This window comes from Akebia trifoliata, chromosome 7 (assembly GCF_017979445.1).
Source record: "Akebia trifoliata isolate Shusen 1 chromosome 7, ASM1797944v1, whole genome shotgun sequence".
NCBI lineage: Eukaryota > Viridiplantae > Streptophyta > Magnoliopsida > Ranunculales > Lardizabalaceae > Akebia > Akebia trifoliata.
Window position 1 is genome coordinate 14,859,882 of NC_141381.1, and position 17,041 is coordinate 14,876,922.

Consider the following 17,041-nt stretch of genomic DNA (forward strand, 5'->3'; position numbering starts at 1 on the left):
GAAAATTCACAATTTTTTTCGTAAAATTTCTGTAACTAATAAGCTTTTTCATTAATATGATGATAAATATGTTCTTCTCAAAGTAACTAATGATGGAGATACTCATCTTGGTGTGGAAGAGTTGTTTGGACAATTTGAATAAACATTCATGATTACCTTATGAGATCATATTGCAAATCATCTTAGTAGTATAAATATATGAAATGATATTATTTTGTTAGGTATGACAATGTTGATTTTCAATTTTGATGGATTATATGATAATATTGATTTCAAAATTTTGATGGATGTGTTGATTTTAAATTTTAGTGACTTGTATAACATTTTTATTTTTAATTTAAAATTTGTGGGATTTTAAAAATATAAATTATTATTTAGAAATTAAAAATTTTAGTATTATTATTTTTATTTAAAAATAAATTATATTTTAATTTTATAAGAAATAATATGTTTTATTGTGTTTGATAAGAAATGAGTATTTAAAACATACAAACAATGTATAATATGATTATAAGGGTAAAATAGATAATTTATCAATTTTCAGTAATATTTAACAAACATGATTTTGTAAATTTAATATTTAATTTTAATGAATTCAACACTATTTTGACATTTAAACAAATAATATTTTCAATATTTAAATTCAACACTTATAATTTTCAGTTTAACAAACAGGGCTTTGGTAATGGAAAAAAGATAACTGCACCCTTGATATGCCACGTGGCAATTCTAAATCCAACGAGTAAATAATCACCAATCATCTTGATAGTCTCCTTTTCTACATCAAAATGGCCGGACCCTCAAAAGTATAGAGAGAGATCATTTCGATACACAGTTTCTCAAAAATCGAGCTAATAAATCGTTTTCATTGAAAAGCAAGATGAGAAACTTGGGGCGATTATCAACTGTTGCTGTTGTCGTTGCGATACTGTGGATTCTAAGAGCTGTGAGCAAGCAGTACGGATGGGACAAAGATTCAGCTCTGCAAATGTTTCGAGATTTATCGGATCGATTAGGGTTTTGGGCGATCCCTCTCTACGTTTTGATCCACACTGTTACACTCGCTCTTTGCTTGCCCTACGCCGTTTTCTTCGAGGCTGGTGCTTCTCTTCTCTTCGGATTCTTCCCTGCTGTGCTCTGCGTCTTCTCTGCTAAGCTACTTGGAGCTTCTCTTTCGTTCTGGATTGGCAGGTATGATCTTCGATTAATTTTGTGATTTTAATTTACTCTTTTTTTTAATCATTTCTTTTGGTGTGAGATAACGTATTTCCCAATATTTGGATTGTGATTTGGGGTATTTTTAATTTGAGTGAAAGTTCCTTAATAGGGTGGAATACTGGAATCTGGTTGGAAGAATTTCTGTTTTATTTTTATTTTATTTTGTGTAATTTTATGTCTTGAGCTATGATAAAAAGGGATCTTATTCAGGCTGGTTCATTATCATCTTTAATTAATTAGAGAGGTTTGATTCGTTTTTGTGGAATTGGGTGTGGTTGTTTTTGTTAGAATTTGAAGTATTTGGGTTATGTTCATCTAGAGAAATTTCATGAAAATTGTTCACTAGAAGTAGTTGATGAATTGCAATCATTTTTTTGAGGTCTTTGTTTTGATGGGTTTCTTGAATTAGGTTAGTTTTTTACGTTTATGAGGGATTGGTTAGCTTGGAAAACTCTTGGGGGTTAATTGTTGTGATTTGAGATTCATCAAAGTTGACTTATAATTAGGATTTGTTGTTAATTTTGCAGTTTAGAAGAACAAAAAGTTTGATTAACATGATTCGTATATATATATATATATATATATTTGATAAGTAGATCAATTGTATTAAAATAAACCAACCGGTTGAGGTAACCAATCATAATACAAAAGGCAATTACAAAATAATAAAGACAAGTACTAAATTACAACGAGCAAAATGAATCCCATCTAAACACGAAATTATCAAAGAACACCCCTTTGAAGTTTGAATTCAATTTTCTCCAAAAAAACAAAAATCCTAACACCTCCAAGATGATATCTTGAACCTCCAAATCCCGTCCATTGAAAACTCTTCGATTCTTTTCACGCTACACTACTCAGCATACTTGATGTAGATAGGCTTGTCGACACTTACCTCAATGCCTATGTTTGAGTTAAGATGCATTAAAAAAAGAAATCAACAGTATTGACTGAGTCAACTCTGTTTGATCGAGTCAACTATGTTTGTCCGAGTCAACTCGACCCAAGTTTTGACCGGTCCATAAGACCTAGTTCAATTTCTCTTAAGATTTTTTCTTTTATTGAGTTTCTATTTTTTAAGTTGTTTAAGTAGTCTTAGCTAGTTTCTATTTCAATTTTAGAGAGTTTCTTTTCCTAGTTAGTTTCTAATTTGTTTTATGTCCTCTAAATTCGTTTTTATTCTGTAAGTTATAATTAGAAGCCTTTGTAGATGTCCAAATTCAGTTCTAATAGGATTAGAAGGTTAGTAATATGTTATAGATAGATTAGGAAGTTACTTTTTAGTATTTTAGAAGGTTTTTAAGTTGTTATGAAGTTATCTATATAAGGAGCTCCAATAAACAAATTCAGTGAAGTAACTTTTTTTTGAAGATTGATTAATAAAAGAAGAGATTTTTCTTCCCTTTCTTTGTTTTTTGGAGCATAAGAGCCCGATATTGGTTCTTAATTTTAGTGTTTGCAATTGATTTCTATCTATCTCAAACCTAAATTGAAGTTTCTAGTCTGTTTAGCTCGACATAGAGATTCTTCATCACTCTTAATTCTTGGGATTTCACCCTAGAACCAGATTTTTAACATAAACTCCAGGTTTGTGTTCTACCCTACATCAATACTGCAAAAGAGATAAAGGATTAAATGAACCTTTTCCTACCTGAGAAAACATTGTGATTCCATACTTGGAATAGAGACAAGAGCGAAGAGGGAAGCACTCATGAACTCTTAAAAAGACACAAGAAAGGTACTCAAAATTTTCGAGCAAGTGGGCAATGTATCAAAATGTGAAAAATTGACTCCCCATTCACTTTACACAAAAAATAAAAATTTGGCCCAGCAAAATCCCATAACATAAGATTATCAAAGGAAATGATTTTACCAGAAGCAACAAGCCAGATAAAAAGGGACACTTTTGAGGGCACTTTATGATTACAAATGGGTTCCACTGGAAAGGAAGGAAGACCTTGTGATGTTTAAGAGTTACAAAATGAAGTCACTGAAAAATTTCTATTTTTTGTGCAAGTCCATACCCTCTTATCAATCCTCGATAGCTCCACAATAGTCTGATCAAGCTTGAAGGTTAATTTTGTCAACTCTTGAATCTCCCAATGATTAAAGTCCCTTCTAAAGCCAAAGTCCCACAACACTCTAGACTCACAATGGTTCAAAAAGTCAGCAATTGGATTATCCTTTTTCAAAATAGCGCATGATTCCTTGAGAATTGACTGGATAATGGAGAGTTGCGACACCATTATCCACCCAGAATCGAATCTTCTCCTCATCTCCACGCTTAGGAGCTACCAACTCTTTAAACTTTGAAGCCACACTCATGATACCACTCCACAAACTACACCTATAGTGGATCTCATTTATTTACTCTCCCAACCATGTATCTTTTCCCCATATTTTGCCTTAATAATCTCTCCATAAACTTGGTCTTTCTTCTCCAAATCTCCAAAGCCATTTCCTTAATAGTGTCACGTTAGATATATTAAGAACTTTGATATCTAACCCCCATTCTTCTTTGGAGAACAAATCACCTTACATCTAACGAAATGAAAATTTCTTTTTCCTTCACTATCAATCTATAGAAAGTTCCTAATTTTTTTTGGTAGGTGCAATTTTATTGAAAGGAGGACAAGAAGTCCTCGAGGCAACTACAAAGAAAGAGCAAAACAAAGCAAAGCATAAGCAAAGCCAAACAAAACTACTACTCCTTAATTACATTTTCCCATCTAAAAATGAAGTCTTCAAAAAAGAACTCCCAAAAGTCAATGAATTGCTTACTCCAATGAAACAACCAACCCAAGAAGCTAAAAATAATCTCTTGAAAGTGCTTTCCTTACCATCGAATTTGCAAGGGTAACATACCCATATGATCCTAATCTTGCAAGAAAAAGAAGGAAAACTCCAATGAAACAAAAGATAGGCCACAGTGGTGGGTTCAACTTACAAAATCATTTCCAAGATATTGGCTACAAGATTGAATGAAGTCTTGCCGGGTATAATTGGACTAGAACAAGGGGCATTTGTGGAAGGTAGGTAGATTCTGGATGGTGTCCTCATCGCAAATGAATGGATAGACTCAAGAATAAAGAAGGGAAACCAGGCCTGGAGTGCAAGCTTAATCTACAAAAAGCATATGATCATGTCAATTGGGATTTTTAAGGTATATATTGGGTCGGATTGGTTTTGGGGGTTGATGGACTGATTGGATAATGTTATGTGTGTCCTTCCCTTTGTTTTTTATTCTTATCAATGGAAGCCCAACAGGTCACTTCAAAAGTTCTAGGGGGTTGAGGCAAGGGGATCCATTGTCACCTTTTATTTTCGTGTTGGTGGTGGAAGCTTTAGGGAGATTGGTTAAGAGAGCAAGTAGTATTGCAGAGATGTTGGCTTTTCAAGTGGAGAATGGGGGAGAATAAGTTTCACTATTACAGTTTGCGGATGATACTTTGATCTTTCTCAATGCTTCTCGCTAGATCAGGTAAGATTCTTGAGAGGAATTCTTTGTTGCTTCAAGGCAATTTCGGGGTTAAAAATGAACTTAGGAAAAACTAAGCTATTCGGTTAGGGGAAGTGTCAGAAATTCAAGGGGGGGCCGCAATGTTTGGGTTTGCTCAAGGAATCTTTCCATCAATGCATCTAGGGTTGCCATTGATTGCTGGTTCTAGAAGTAAAGAAGTATGGGAACCTCTAGTGGAGAATGTGGGTAAGAAGCTGAGCTCGTGGAAAGCGAGGTATTTTTCCAAAGGGGGAAAAGTCACATTGATTAAGAGTACCTTGTTTAGTATACTGGTTTACCAACTTTCTTTATTCCCATTACCAAAAAATGTGGAAGTGAGATTGAAGAGATTGATTAGGGATTTTTTGTGGACTCATAAGTATGAAAAGAGAAAGTTTCATTTGGTAAAATGAAAGATGGCTTGCTCTTCAAACAGAAATGGAGGCTTAGGCATAAAAGGTTTCAAAATGTCGAATGTGACACTCTTAGGGAAGTAGTTATGGAGGTTTGGAGAGGAATGATAAGTTTGTAGAGGGCGGTTATTAAAGGGAAATATGAGGAGAAGTTACATGGTTGGGAGAGTAGGTAAGCTAAATTATCTTATGGTTGTAGTTTATGGAGGAGAGTCATGAGTGAACCAAAGGTTCAAAGAGTTCGTGGATTTTGAATGGGGTAATGGGGAGAGAATACAATTTTGGATGGATAGGTGGTGTGGTAATTCCCCATTATCCATACAATTTGCAAAGCTATACACGTTTTCTTTGAAGAAGGAAAATGCCATTGATGACTTTTTGAAAAATTCTAGTATTGAGCCCACGTGAAATATTTGTTTTAGAAGGGATTTCAATGATTGGAAGATTCAGGAGTTGGCGGAGTTGACTTTCAAGGTAGAACAGTTTTTATTGTAGAGATTGGGGCATGATAAGAGGGTATGGATTTGTACAAAGGACAAAAATTGGTATGGATTTGTACAAAGGACAAAAATTTTCTGGTTAGCTCATTTGAGAGGCATTATCACACCAAGGAATATCATCCTTCCTAGTAGGTCCTATTTGGGGTCACAAAGTTTCCTCGAATGTATCTTTTTTCATTTGGTTGGCGGCCCCTGGTAAAATCCTGACTTTTGATAACCTTATGATTATAGGTTTTTTTGGGACGAATGTGTGTCCCTTGTGTATTAGGAGTGGGGAATCGATATCTCATATTTTGATCAATTGTCCATTGGTGTGTAGAATTTGGTTTCACTTGTATTTGTTCAATTTCTTTTGTGTGTTTCCTTCTTCGGTCTTGTCATTATTCTACTGTGGAACCATAATGTGTTTGCGGGTAAGAAGAGATACCTATGGTCCATTACCCCTTTTGTTGTGTGTTGGGTAATTTGGCGTGAAAGAATAGAAGAGTTTTCAATGAGAAGGAGGTGGAGTTTCAAAACGTCGTTATGGAGGTGCTAAGTTGCATGTTCTTCTGGAGTAAATTGGAGCTAGACTTCAAAGGTGTGTTTTTTTGATGATTTTATATTTAGATGGGATTCCTTGTGCGACAAGTAGTAGTTAAATTTAGTTTTTATTTTGTGATGACTGTATCTTGATGTATTGTGGTTGGTACCTCGACCGGTCTTTTCTTATTAATATAATTAATCAACTTGTCAAAAAAAAAAAAAAACAAAGGATGACACCACGAGACCTTTAACAAGGAGAAGAAATGAGACCAAACATCAAACGTTGCCTTGCAATGAATAAGACAATGCTCCACAGACTTTCCTTTCACTTTGCACAAATAACAATAATCTACTAACACAAAACCTTTAAGGTTAAGAAGATCTATCATGGGAAGTCTATTTAAAACTGCCAACCACATGAAAAAAGAGTCTGTGGAAGGCACTTTAGACCACCAAATGATTGAGGATAGAAAACAAATCTCTTGATTACCTTCAAGCAACATAAATAACGACTTAATAGAAAAACGACCATCGTTACAACTTTTCCAAATCCGGTTATCATCCTTATTTGAAGAAGGGCCTGAGGAAACTAACAATTCCATGATAGAGATTGCATCTTCAATTTCCCAGTCGTTCAATTATTATCTTAAATTAAGATCCCAAGACTCTCCCTTCTTATTGGGAACCAAAAAAAATAGAGACATGCATTCTTTTTCTAGTGGATAAGGAGTACAAACCTGGGAATAAAGAGTACAGACAGGCATTCTAAGACCAAGATCCTAAAATTGTAGAGTAGTCTCATTACATCAACAATCCTCCCAGAAATTCCTTTTTCAAACACTCTTATCCTCTACCAAAAATTTCCCAATGAAATTCCTTCTTTTATGGGAATTAGCTATCCAGTGAAAGAACTTGGTAGTATTATCTCCTTTTAACCATCTCACCTAGACTTTCATTTCCAATAGATTTCTTCCTAGAGGACCGTTTTTTGGAACTCGACTTGCAAATTTAGAAGATTAACTCTTTTCCCATCTTCAAGCACCCCCAACTCCTCTTCCTCCCCATCTAAAGCATCAATATCCTCTAACAAGGCTACTCTCTTGATTCTACACTTTCAATTTCTCTTTCAATTCCTTCAACTTCTTTTAAAAATCGCCCCAAGCCTACTGACAACCTCAAAAGAAGTCCACCAAGATCTAACAAGCTCAAGAAAACCTTCATGCTTTAACCACATATTTTCAAAAAGGAAAGGGATTTAACGACTAAAATTTAATCCTGGCTCAAGTAAGACAGGTGAGTGATCCGACACCGGTTTTGGGGCAACCGATTGAAAAATGGAACAAAAAAGATCTTCCCACGAAGTTCTCACAAGAAACCTATCTAGCCTGGACAAAGTTGGAGAAAGTTGGAGAGGCCTGATTATTGGACCAAGTGAAGCGACTTCCCCCCATAGGAAGATCCACCAACTCATTCCTATTAACAAATGTGCCAACTTCCTCATACTTGAGGCACAAATGCGGCCCTCTTTTTTCTCATAGGCGAAACGAATGGCATTGAAATCACCTTTACACACCACAACCTATCCCAATAAGACACTACATCCTCTAACTCACTCCAGAACTGATCACGTTCTCACGCCTTTGTTGGACCATACACTCCAGAAAGAACCCAAGACTCACTAGAGCCAACACAATTGCACAAAATGGAAACAAAAAAAGCCCCTATCAAGTGGACTATGGAAGACGATGGGAGGGAGTGGACTTATACTAAAGGTCTAAACTTCTCTATTAGTTCGTTTGTCACAGGTATGTCAACTCTTAATAATTCTTCTTGCATTTCCCTCTCAAATTCATTTGGGGTTCGAAGGCTGCCTCAAAAGTGCGTTATTTCACTTGGCTAGCAACTCTTGACAAGTTACCCACCCTGGATCATTTAATCAATTGTGGTATTGTGACTCCAAACTTTTGTTAGCTTTGTAATTCAAATGGTGAGAGTGTGGATTACATTTTGATGCATCATCACTTACCATACTCCATCTAGTCACATTTCTTCAGGATATTTAAAGTTTTCAATATACTTCCTTACTCGTTATCTCTATTCTAAAGTTGTGATTGTTCCATGTTCATGGGGAGAAACAAAATTCTTTGGAGGTTTCTTCTTTTCGCTACTACTTGGGGGTTATGGTTGGAAAGGATCAAGAGAATCTTTTAAAGGGTGGCTACTTCTTTTCATGATTTGGTCTTAAATGTTCTGGGGTTGCTATATTTTTGGTGTAAGCTTTGCATGGAATTTAAGGGTGTATTTTTTGAGGACTTCGTTTTTAGATGGGATTCACATTGTAATAATTAGCTTTTTGCTTTCTTTCGGTTGGTCATCTCGACTGTCGGTGCTCAGGGTTGTATTTGCTTTTTTTCCTTTCTTCTTAATAAATTTATATTTACAAAAAAAGATGCCCCTATTAAATGGTCACTAACCGTAACAAATCTTGTGTCCCACATAACAATTAACCCTCCGACAAAACCAATCGTAGGGACAACCACCCAACTCACAGAACGCCCACCCCACACATCGGAGATAACCACATCACTAACTAACTCGAGCTTTGATTCTTGGAATACAACATGAGGACTTTGACTACTTGCTTCACCGAAGTTCTTTTATGCTTTTTGCCCAACCCCCTGGCATTCTAGGAAAGAAGTTTAACTAACATTAGACTGCACTTGATATCTAACTCTTCTCCTACTTCCTCCTGATTTTAACAGAAAAGCATTCATATATTTTTCTCCTCCGTAAACCTCTTCCATTTCCTTATCCTTTTCTTCAGTTCTTCTTCATCCTCTCCGAAACTAACATTTAAAGAACTAACGATTTCTTTTCCCTTCTTGCTGTGATTCAACAAAGAAGTCTCATCCTGCGCACAAACTGACTTGAAGGTTGTCTCCCAAATTTAAAAAACTTGCCTAAAAAATGTCACTTATCCTCATTCTTTCTTTTTTTAGGAAAGGCTTGCCAAACTCCTTCCTCTTACCCAAAAAAAAACTTAATTAGAAAGTTCCTAATCAACTTCTCCAATCTTGATTTTACACCCTTTGGAATTGGTAATAAGGACAGTTGATTGATTGGTATGCCCACCATTTCGAATTGGGAATAAGGACGGTTGATATACCGGTATGCTTGAAAGGGTGCTTTTAATTAGTGTAACTTTACCCCTTGTCGATAGATACCTCGCTTTCCACGAGCTTAGCCTTTTACCCACCTTCTTGACAATAGGCTCCCAAATCTCTTTACACCTTGAACTAGCCCCCAAAGGTAGGCCTAGGTACACGTAAGGAAATGTTCCATGAGAACAATCAAACATTGTTGCCCACCTATGTATCCTGGCACTTGGCTTACCCCAAAAACTTAAAGTCTTTCCTAGATTTATCTGTAGTCTAAAGATGGTTTGGAAGCAACAAAGTAGTGATCTCAAGAATCTTACTTGATCTAGGAAAGTCTCGAGGAAAATCAAAGTATCATCTGCAAACTGTAAAATTGAAACTTGCTCACCCCCACCCTCCATTTTAAACCCTGTCAACTCACCAATATTCCTTGCTCTCTTTACCATCCATCCTAATGCTTCCACCATCATCACAAAAAGAAAAGGTGACAAAGGGTCCCCTTGCCTCAAATCCCTAGAACTGTTGAAATGGCCTACTGGACTCCCATTGATAAGGATTAAGAAGGAAGTCGAGTACAGACACTTCATTATCCAATCAATCCACATACAAAAATCTTCTTGTAGAAGCCACATATTTTCAAATCTAAAGGGCCTTGGTCTATTTCTGCTCAAGCTTGCTTCCAACATGATTGGTATATGATCTGAAGTTGGCCTAGGTACACCAAACTGAGATAAGATCCAAAAATGCTCTGCCCAATCACCTAACACCAAAAATCTATCGAGTCTCGACATTCTGGGGGGCCCTTGATTGTTTGACCAAGTGAAAGATCTCCCTTCAAGAGGCAAGTCTTCCTAGGAGAACCGATAAACAACTCAAAATCCCTCTTGCTTTTTGATACTTGAGAACCTCCTGATTTTGCATGGGCAAACCTTACGACATTAAAGTCCCCACCTAAACACCACAAACTCTCCCAATAGCCAGACATATCACATAGCTCTTACTAGAACTGCTGTCGATCCCTTGACTTATACTACTCTGTAAAGACCCAATTAAAATTGCTATCCACACATCTGCACAATATTGACACCGTAAAAGCCCCTACCAAGTTTTCCTCCACCCTCAGTTTATTTTCTTGCCACATAATTATGATGCTACCCGAGGTGCCTATTGATGGTAGACAACACCAACCAACGTTACTGCCCCAAAGTTCCTTAATAATTGCCTCATTGCAAACCCTTAATTTTGACTCTTGCAACACCACTAAATCCGGCTTGTAAAACCTTATGATTGCTTTGACCAGTGCCATTTTTCTTATATCCCCAGATTTGTATTCCACGAAATGATTTTAAACATTACTCAACTAAAAGGGTGCCTCTATCCTTTCTTCATGTTGGGTGATTGCTCTTACTAGACCTTCCACTTGCCACTCCTCATTTTCTCCCTTGTTCTGATGTAGTGTAGAATCCGTACCTAGACCCGACTGAGGATTATTTAATCTGATGGGGAATTCTAATTCTTCCTCACCAAAATTTATCTTCAAAGTCATAAAAGTTCAGATCCTGATTATCGACCTCACAAATCCCATACTTCTCTGCAACATTCGTTACCTGCAGAACCAACCAGAGTAGCATCCCTTTCTTCAGTTCCAACCTCCACATTTTGTCTTCCAAATCAGAGGCTTCCCGGCGACTAAGATTTGATTCTCTGTTTAAAGCAACCTCTCTTCCTAAGTCCCACATGACCCAGAGTTGACTCCTTGAAGCACTCCATCAGGATGTAATGGAATAGGCTCACATGAGACTAAATGATTCAAAAATTCAGAAATTCTATAACATTCCTCTGTTTGTTGCAAATTCTCTTGGGAGTTCCTTAGGATTTGATAATAGGGTATGGACCACCAAAGATTCATAATTAATCATGCAATCATTCAACACAGAATAGAACCACAACCAACAAACTCTATAGAAAAGAAGGTAAAACGACAATACTGGAGAAAAAAGATACATGCCAGCACAGGAGAAAATCTGATAGAATTGAAAGAAAATAAATTGTAAAGTAAGGAGATCCCATACCAACGAACGATTATTGAAAGGAGCCAGACCCCTTCACCCCCATTGCCAACATACTAGGATTTTGACTCGAGGGAATCAAAAAGTAATTCAATTGCAGGTCTAAGGACAGTCTCATCTTAACGACAACAATCAGAATTGGTGGCATGATCCCCCCCTTCCACGATCTGTACTCCTTTGTCTTTCATTTTGATATGGTCCTTGTGTATTCTTGTAAGCGTGAACTATACTCTTCTCGGTGATCACTACTGTCTCTCGACTTAGCACCTTCTCCAAACTGTTTATTTCCAATACTAGCACTTCCTGCGGATCCTTCTCCCTGATTTCTTCCCTTCTGATGATCCTTTTGATTGAGAATCTTCACCCTCAACACCATGAGAATCCATTCACTTCCTTACCAACACCTCTCCGTTGGCCGAACTCTGTGTCATCTTTTTTTTCCAGCCCAACAGATAAAGACCCATGCTTGTCTTTTGTTTTCCCTACCCACTTTCTCTTTAAATTACCCAGGCTCACATATTTTCTTGATCCAGCCCATTGATTTTTATACAAAATACTCCTATCGGCCCAACTTTTATTACTAAATGCATAAAGGCCTGGCCCACTTTCTAATTTCTTTAAACTTCAGCCTGAAACCCTTTGTAACCCGTTAGTCTCTGTTTTGCTGAATAACTGCGGCATGTGTCCTCACAAAGATTATGTTTTCCAAACTCTTCTCCTGAGAATCAGACACAAAACAACTGTTCTCCTTAAAGATACCATTATCCTGTGAGAAGTTGGCTGTATTGTTATCTTTCTTCTCCTTTCTGGTTTGCTGATTCTTTGCCACGTATATTCTTCCAAATTTTACCTTTTCAGCATTCCCCTTACACACTTTATGAGACTTATTTCGCGTACCAGCTGAACCCACCCTAGCCCCCAATTTTAATATTTGTTTTCGACGTATTAAATTCTTCCGACCTTTTTGATTATTTTTGAATGTTGAACTAACTTTACCCCTGGGTTTTGAAACTAACCCTTGGTTCGTTTTAAATTTTCTTAATCCCAGATCAACTTTATTACCCCCAAGTTTCATCTTCTCCATCTTACCCACGCCTGATCCGATTTGTGCTTCCTCATCCCAACAAAACTCCGTTTCTAAAAGTAGGTACCCTTCTGGATCATCAACCCTTGCTTTTGATCTGGATTTTCTATTTTCTAGTTTAATTATTTGCAATATTAGTTTGTAGGAGAATCTCGCACATTGAACCCCAATCGATCAAGGAATCGATGTTCTGCACGCTTCCACTTTGACCGTCGGCACTTGAAGCACATCCAAATTTCTTGTGGCTCATATATTTCCATTAGCCCCCCTCCCTCCCTCAAAAAAAAAAAAAGGTACTCCCAATTTCTGCAAGAGTTTTGAAGTCCTAGAGAAACATTGGTAACCCCCATAGCACCACCCACGTTTCTTCTTCAAACCACCAGTCTGACACCTCATTATATTTCGCCCACCAATATCTTAGTGAAATAACAATAGGGCCTACTTTAAACGACTCAAGAGAACACAAGAAGTTTTGTACGTCTTTTGATCCGGCCAGAAAAAGCTCCTTTGTTTCCATTTCAATCAAGCGACCATTTGAATCTGATAAATCTACCAGAGTAGCCCTTACATCCTCCTAGCAAGGATTTTCTGATGCTTCACACAATATTTCCCTCTTCCAATCTCCAAAGCCCTTCTCCTTTAGTTGAATTATCTTCATCTGATTTTTTGTAACTTCAGTATGTTCCGCTGAAACGACCACCACAACCTCTCCCTATCCTTACTCGCCTCCACCTGATCCTTGTTCAGCTTTTTTGTTGATTCATTTTCCTTTTTTACAGTTTTAATTGACTCTTCAATCATCTTTATGCCGTCCATTACCTTCCACACCCTACCTCCCTTGATTTCTCCCAATGGAGCTAGTTGTAGCACCGTCGAACTTATCTCTCTACCAATTGTTGTCCATGCTTCTACCAAGCTTTTTTCTACCTCTTGGAACAAACAAAGTTGGTGAGTCCTTAGCATCCCTCATATTCATAATGCGTATGAAAGTGCCGTTTTATTTGGATCCCATTCTCTTTCATTCGTTTGTGTCTTACATGATCCTTGGATTGAAGTATATCTTATAGTTCATGCCTTAAACGGCATAAGCCAAAGCATTTTCTCTTAGTTGTGACTTACATGGCATAAGCTGAAGCATATTCATTTCTAACTAGGTATTCACTCCACATACACACTCAACTGAGAATCACAATTTCAGTACCATCAAACATGCAACCACTTCTCCTATGCGACTTCAAAGCAAAGCAAACCAACCGAAATCTCTTTTGTGAATCATTTTTTTTTTTTTTTTTTTTCATTAATCCAAAACTTGAAATTTCCTTCACAAAACTAGTAAAATCATTCTTGAAATCATAGTAAAATTTTTGAACATCAAATATCTAGATTTTCATAAAATATTCCTCCTATTTGATTAGTTGAAATTGTAGAAAACCTGTTTTAGTTTCCAATATTTTTCATATGAAAATTTTTCCAAAAATCCCTTTTTTCCATAATAATATTTCTACTTCTAAACTAAATTGTTAGTCAAAACATGTTCTAATTAATCATAGACTATGCTTTATTAGTCCAGAACCATACTTTATTATCCCAATTAGTTTAATAATAAGAAACATTATTGATTTTATTCAAAATCAATTTTAAAGGAAAAACTTTTAAAGTTAAATCACTTTGCTGATGTTGTTTCCATCAACCAAAATCTTGTATACATAAATATAGCATCGATATGCCAAAATTTCTGATTGAACATTTATGAATTTTTGCAAAATACATACATTAAATATAAATTTTGAAATAAGTTATTTATTTTGAATAAAAAAATATTTCTAAAAGGAATCTTCTACTACAATAAAGAACTTGGAAGCTCCCTACCTCTATGTATTCGATTCTTAGCTTCTGAGCTTGACGTTCTAAATCTTTATTCAATTGGTCCCATTTTTTATTCACTTTCTAAAGAGATCAAAACCTAAATCAATGGTCAAAGAGTAAACACTTTTTAGATTTAGTTTCTCTGGGATGATGGGTTTTTATTTAAATGAGTATGAATTAAGTCTTTATATTTAAAAAAAAAATATTTTCTTTTAAAATATCTTTTTGGGCCAACTAAATTAAACCATCAAATTGTGATCATCGTAAACTATGTTTCTCGGCAGTTATAAATCTACTAACAAGACATGATTGACTTAAAAACTCTCTCTTCACAACTTTGATCAATAATTAGTCCTTTTCCTTAAATTTATTCCTCGAGATACCTTATGAATTTTTCAAAGAATTACACTAAGTGTAGGGGCTTTGGATTGCTCTTCTCCTTATGCAACCCCAAAGTGTGGCAATGATCCTCGGCTCTTCTAGGTTGGGTATTCGGGAGTTGAATCTCATGCACATGAAGCGTTCCTGCATGGGTCCCGGTTTTTCTAAGCTCTCTAGCAGTTCGTTGGCGATCATTACAATAGGCACGTTCTTGCTCTTGGTGAACATTCTAGTGTACTTAGCATCGATAATCTTGCTGGCCATCGATAATCTTGAGGATAATGTTTGCGAAGGCGGTTCCCTTCTCTGTGAGTTTCATGGCATGGCTATCATCTCTAGTTTCATGGAACTTATCGAAGACCCACAAGTCATAGTTATTGTGTGCTCCTATAAAGTTGTTCCTCCCGGAGCTTGTAAAGTAGATCTTGAGTGCGTTAGTGAGCATATTCAAGATTGATTGAAATAATCAAATTTTAGGCATAAAAATGCAAGATTTTGGTGGAAATATTCCGATGAATAGTAAACTTTGAAAGAAATATGCATATAAATGTGTGAATATAATTGTCCATGTCTAATAGTTGATATATTGGTAACTTATTCATACATAATAAAGGATAAAAAAATTTGTATGATAATGTGTGTATTTTTATAGATTATAATAATGTAAGAGTGTAGCATATAGTAGTTTCTTCATTTAACCAAGTGGTTTACATTTTAAAATATTTGTAGTTTATGTTTCATTAATTTTCTCATTTCCATCAAGCATATATTAGTTTTAGGTCTTTGATTCTTAGATACTGATGTCAACATGTGGTTAAATGTTATTGATATTCCTTTCCACAATTTATATGTCCGTTTATTTAGTCTAAGGACTTGTGAGCATGTTCTCATTTTTATTTTATCATTTCTTACCTTTTCAAAAAAGCGTCCTCCACATTTCCGTCATTTCATAATATTTTTATCATTTTCTTTGAAAATTGTATTAATTTCCACACTATTTGAAATATTTTCATTTCCAGGATGACCGAAATAGAAATGAAAATTTGATACCTTGTTCTGGGTGGAATTGAATGGAGGAACAAGGTTCATTAAGCCAACCCCAAAGCTTTGGGAGTAAGGATTGAATTATGATGATGATTATGATGAGAACAACTTTAATTTTTTTGTTGCCGATCCCAAATTTTTTTGGATAAAGCTTCAAAATGATGAAAGATAATGACCTATTTTTCTTTGTTGTTATAAACCAAAGAAGTTTTCTGACTTTGGTTATCTACTGGGGTTTGTTTAGGATTGTTTTCAGGAATTCGAGCTCAGCAATGGAATGGGCCCAGAGTAGCAAGTACTTCCATCTGCTTGCCAGAGGAGTCGAACAAGATGGCTGGAAATTTGTTCTTCTTGCTCGTTTTTCACCCATTCCCTCTTACATCATTAACTATGCCTTAGCTGCCACCAAAGTTGGTTTTCTAGTTGATTTCTTGCTCCCTACAGTTATTGGCTGCATGCCAATGATTTTACAGAATACATCCATTGGTACCCTTGCTGGTGCTGCTGTCGCTTCTGCTTCCGGCTCTCAGAAGTCTCGGGTTTCATCTTACCTCTTCCCTCTACTTGGGATTCTATCTAGCATTCTCATCTCCTTGAGGATCAGAAAGTACTCCTCAGAGATCTCGATGTCTGAATCCTCTTCTGGGAGGGATAATTATGACAGTAATCATAATGTATATTCATCCCCTAAAATAGAAACCAAGGGGCTGAGAAAAATGCAATAATAGATGGCACCATAACATTTATACCATTGTTTGATAATTTACTTCATGTTTTGTATGAGGACTAGACTTTTAACAAACATGTGATTGACACTGTCAAACTTGCCTCTGATTCAGGAGAGGAAATTTTTTTTAAAACAACTCATCTTTTTGTACTTATCATGTAGCAGATTTTTATTGATTTGATCATGTTGTAAACCTCATATTTCATATCCTAGTTATTGGATTGTTTTAAGTCTAAACAATCCAGTAAAATATTTGAGTTTAAAAAAGAGTGATGGTTTTAATATTAACGATACTAAGCAGGCGATATAATCATCCAGTCACCCATTATTTATTTTGTTTTTTTGTTTTTTGGGTGTAATATCTGGGGCACAAGGCCTTTGAACATGACAATAATCTGGCAAGCACTCGTGTTACTGTATGGATTTTTGACCTCTCGAAATCATCAAAATACACATTTTTATGTTAATCATGAACAATAATTTTATTTTTTGTTCAATTTCCTGGCATATGTCTCTCTGTTGGCAGTCAAGTTTAATTTGATTGCTTGGTTATCCAA

At 36.0% G+C, this 17,041-nt stretch overlaps 1 protein-coding gene across 1 annotated transcript; it reads left to right on the forward strand.

Moving 5' to 3' along the window:
* Positions 1 to 772: 772 nt before the first annotated feature.
* Positions 773 to 16,508, forward strand: LOC147398260 (SNARE associated Golgi protein family). The gene is made up of 2 exons (XM_086447415.1): positions 773 to 1,191; positions 16,002 to 16,508. The coding sequence occupies exons 1-2, from the start codon at positions 881 to 883 to the stop codon at positions 16,480 to 16,482; spliced, it is 792 nt and encodes a 263-aa protein (XP_086303541.1). The 5' UTR covers positions 773 to 880; the 3' UTR covers positions 16,483 to 16,508.
* Positions 16,509 to 17,041: the final 533 nt, after the last annotated feature.

Coding starts and splice junctions, on each gene's coding strand:
- LOC147398260 (XM_086447415.1), top strand. CDS start 881: ATGAGAAACTTGGGGCGATTATCAACTGTTGCTGTTGTCGTTGCGATA. Junction 1,192..16,001: donor CTTTCGTTCTGGATTGGCAG/GTATGATCTTCG, acceptor GGGTTTGTTTAG/GATTGTTTTCAGGAATTCGA.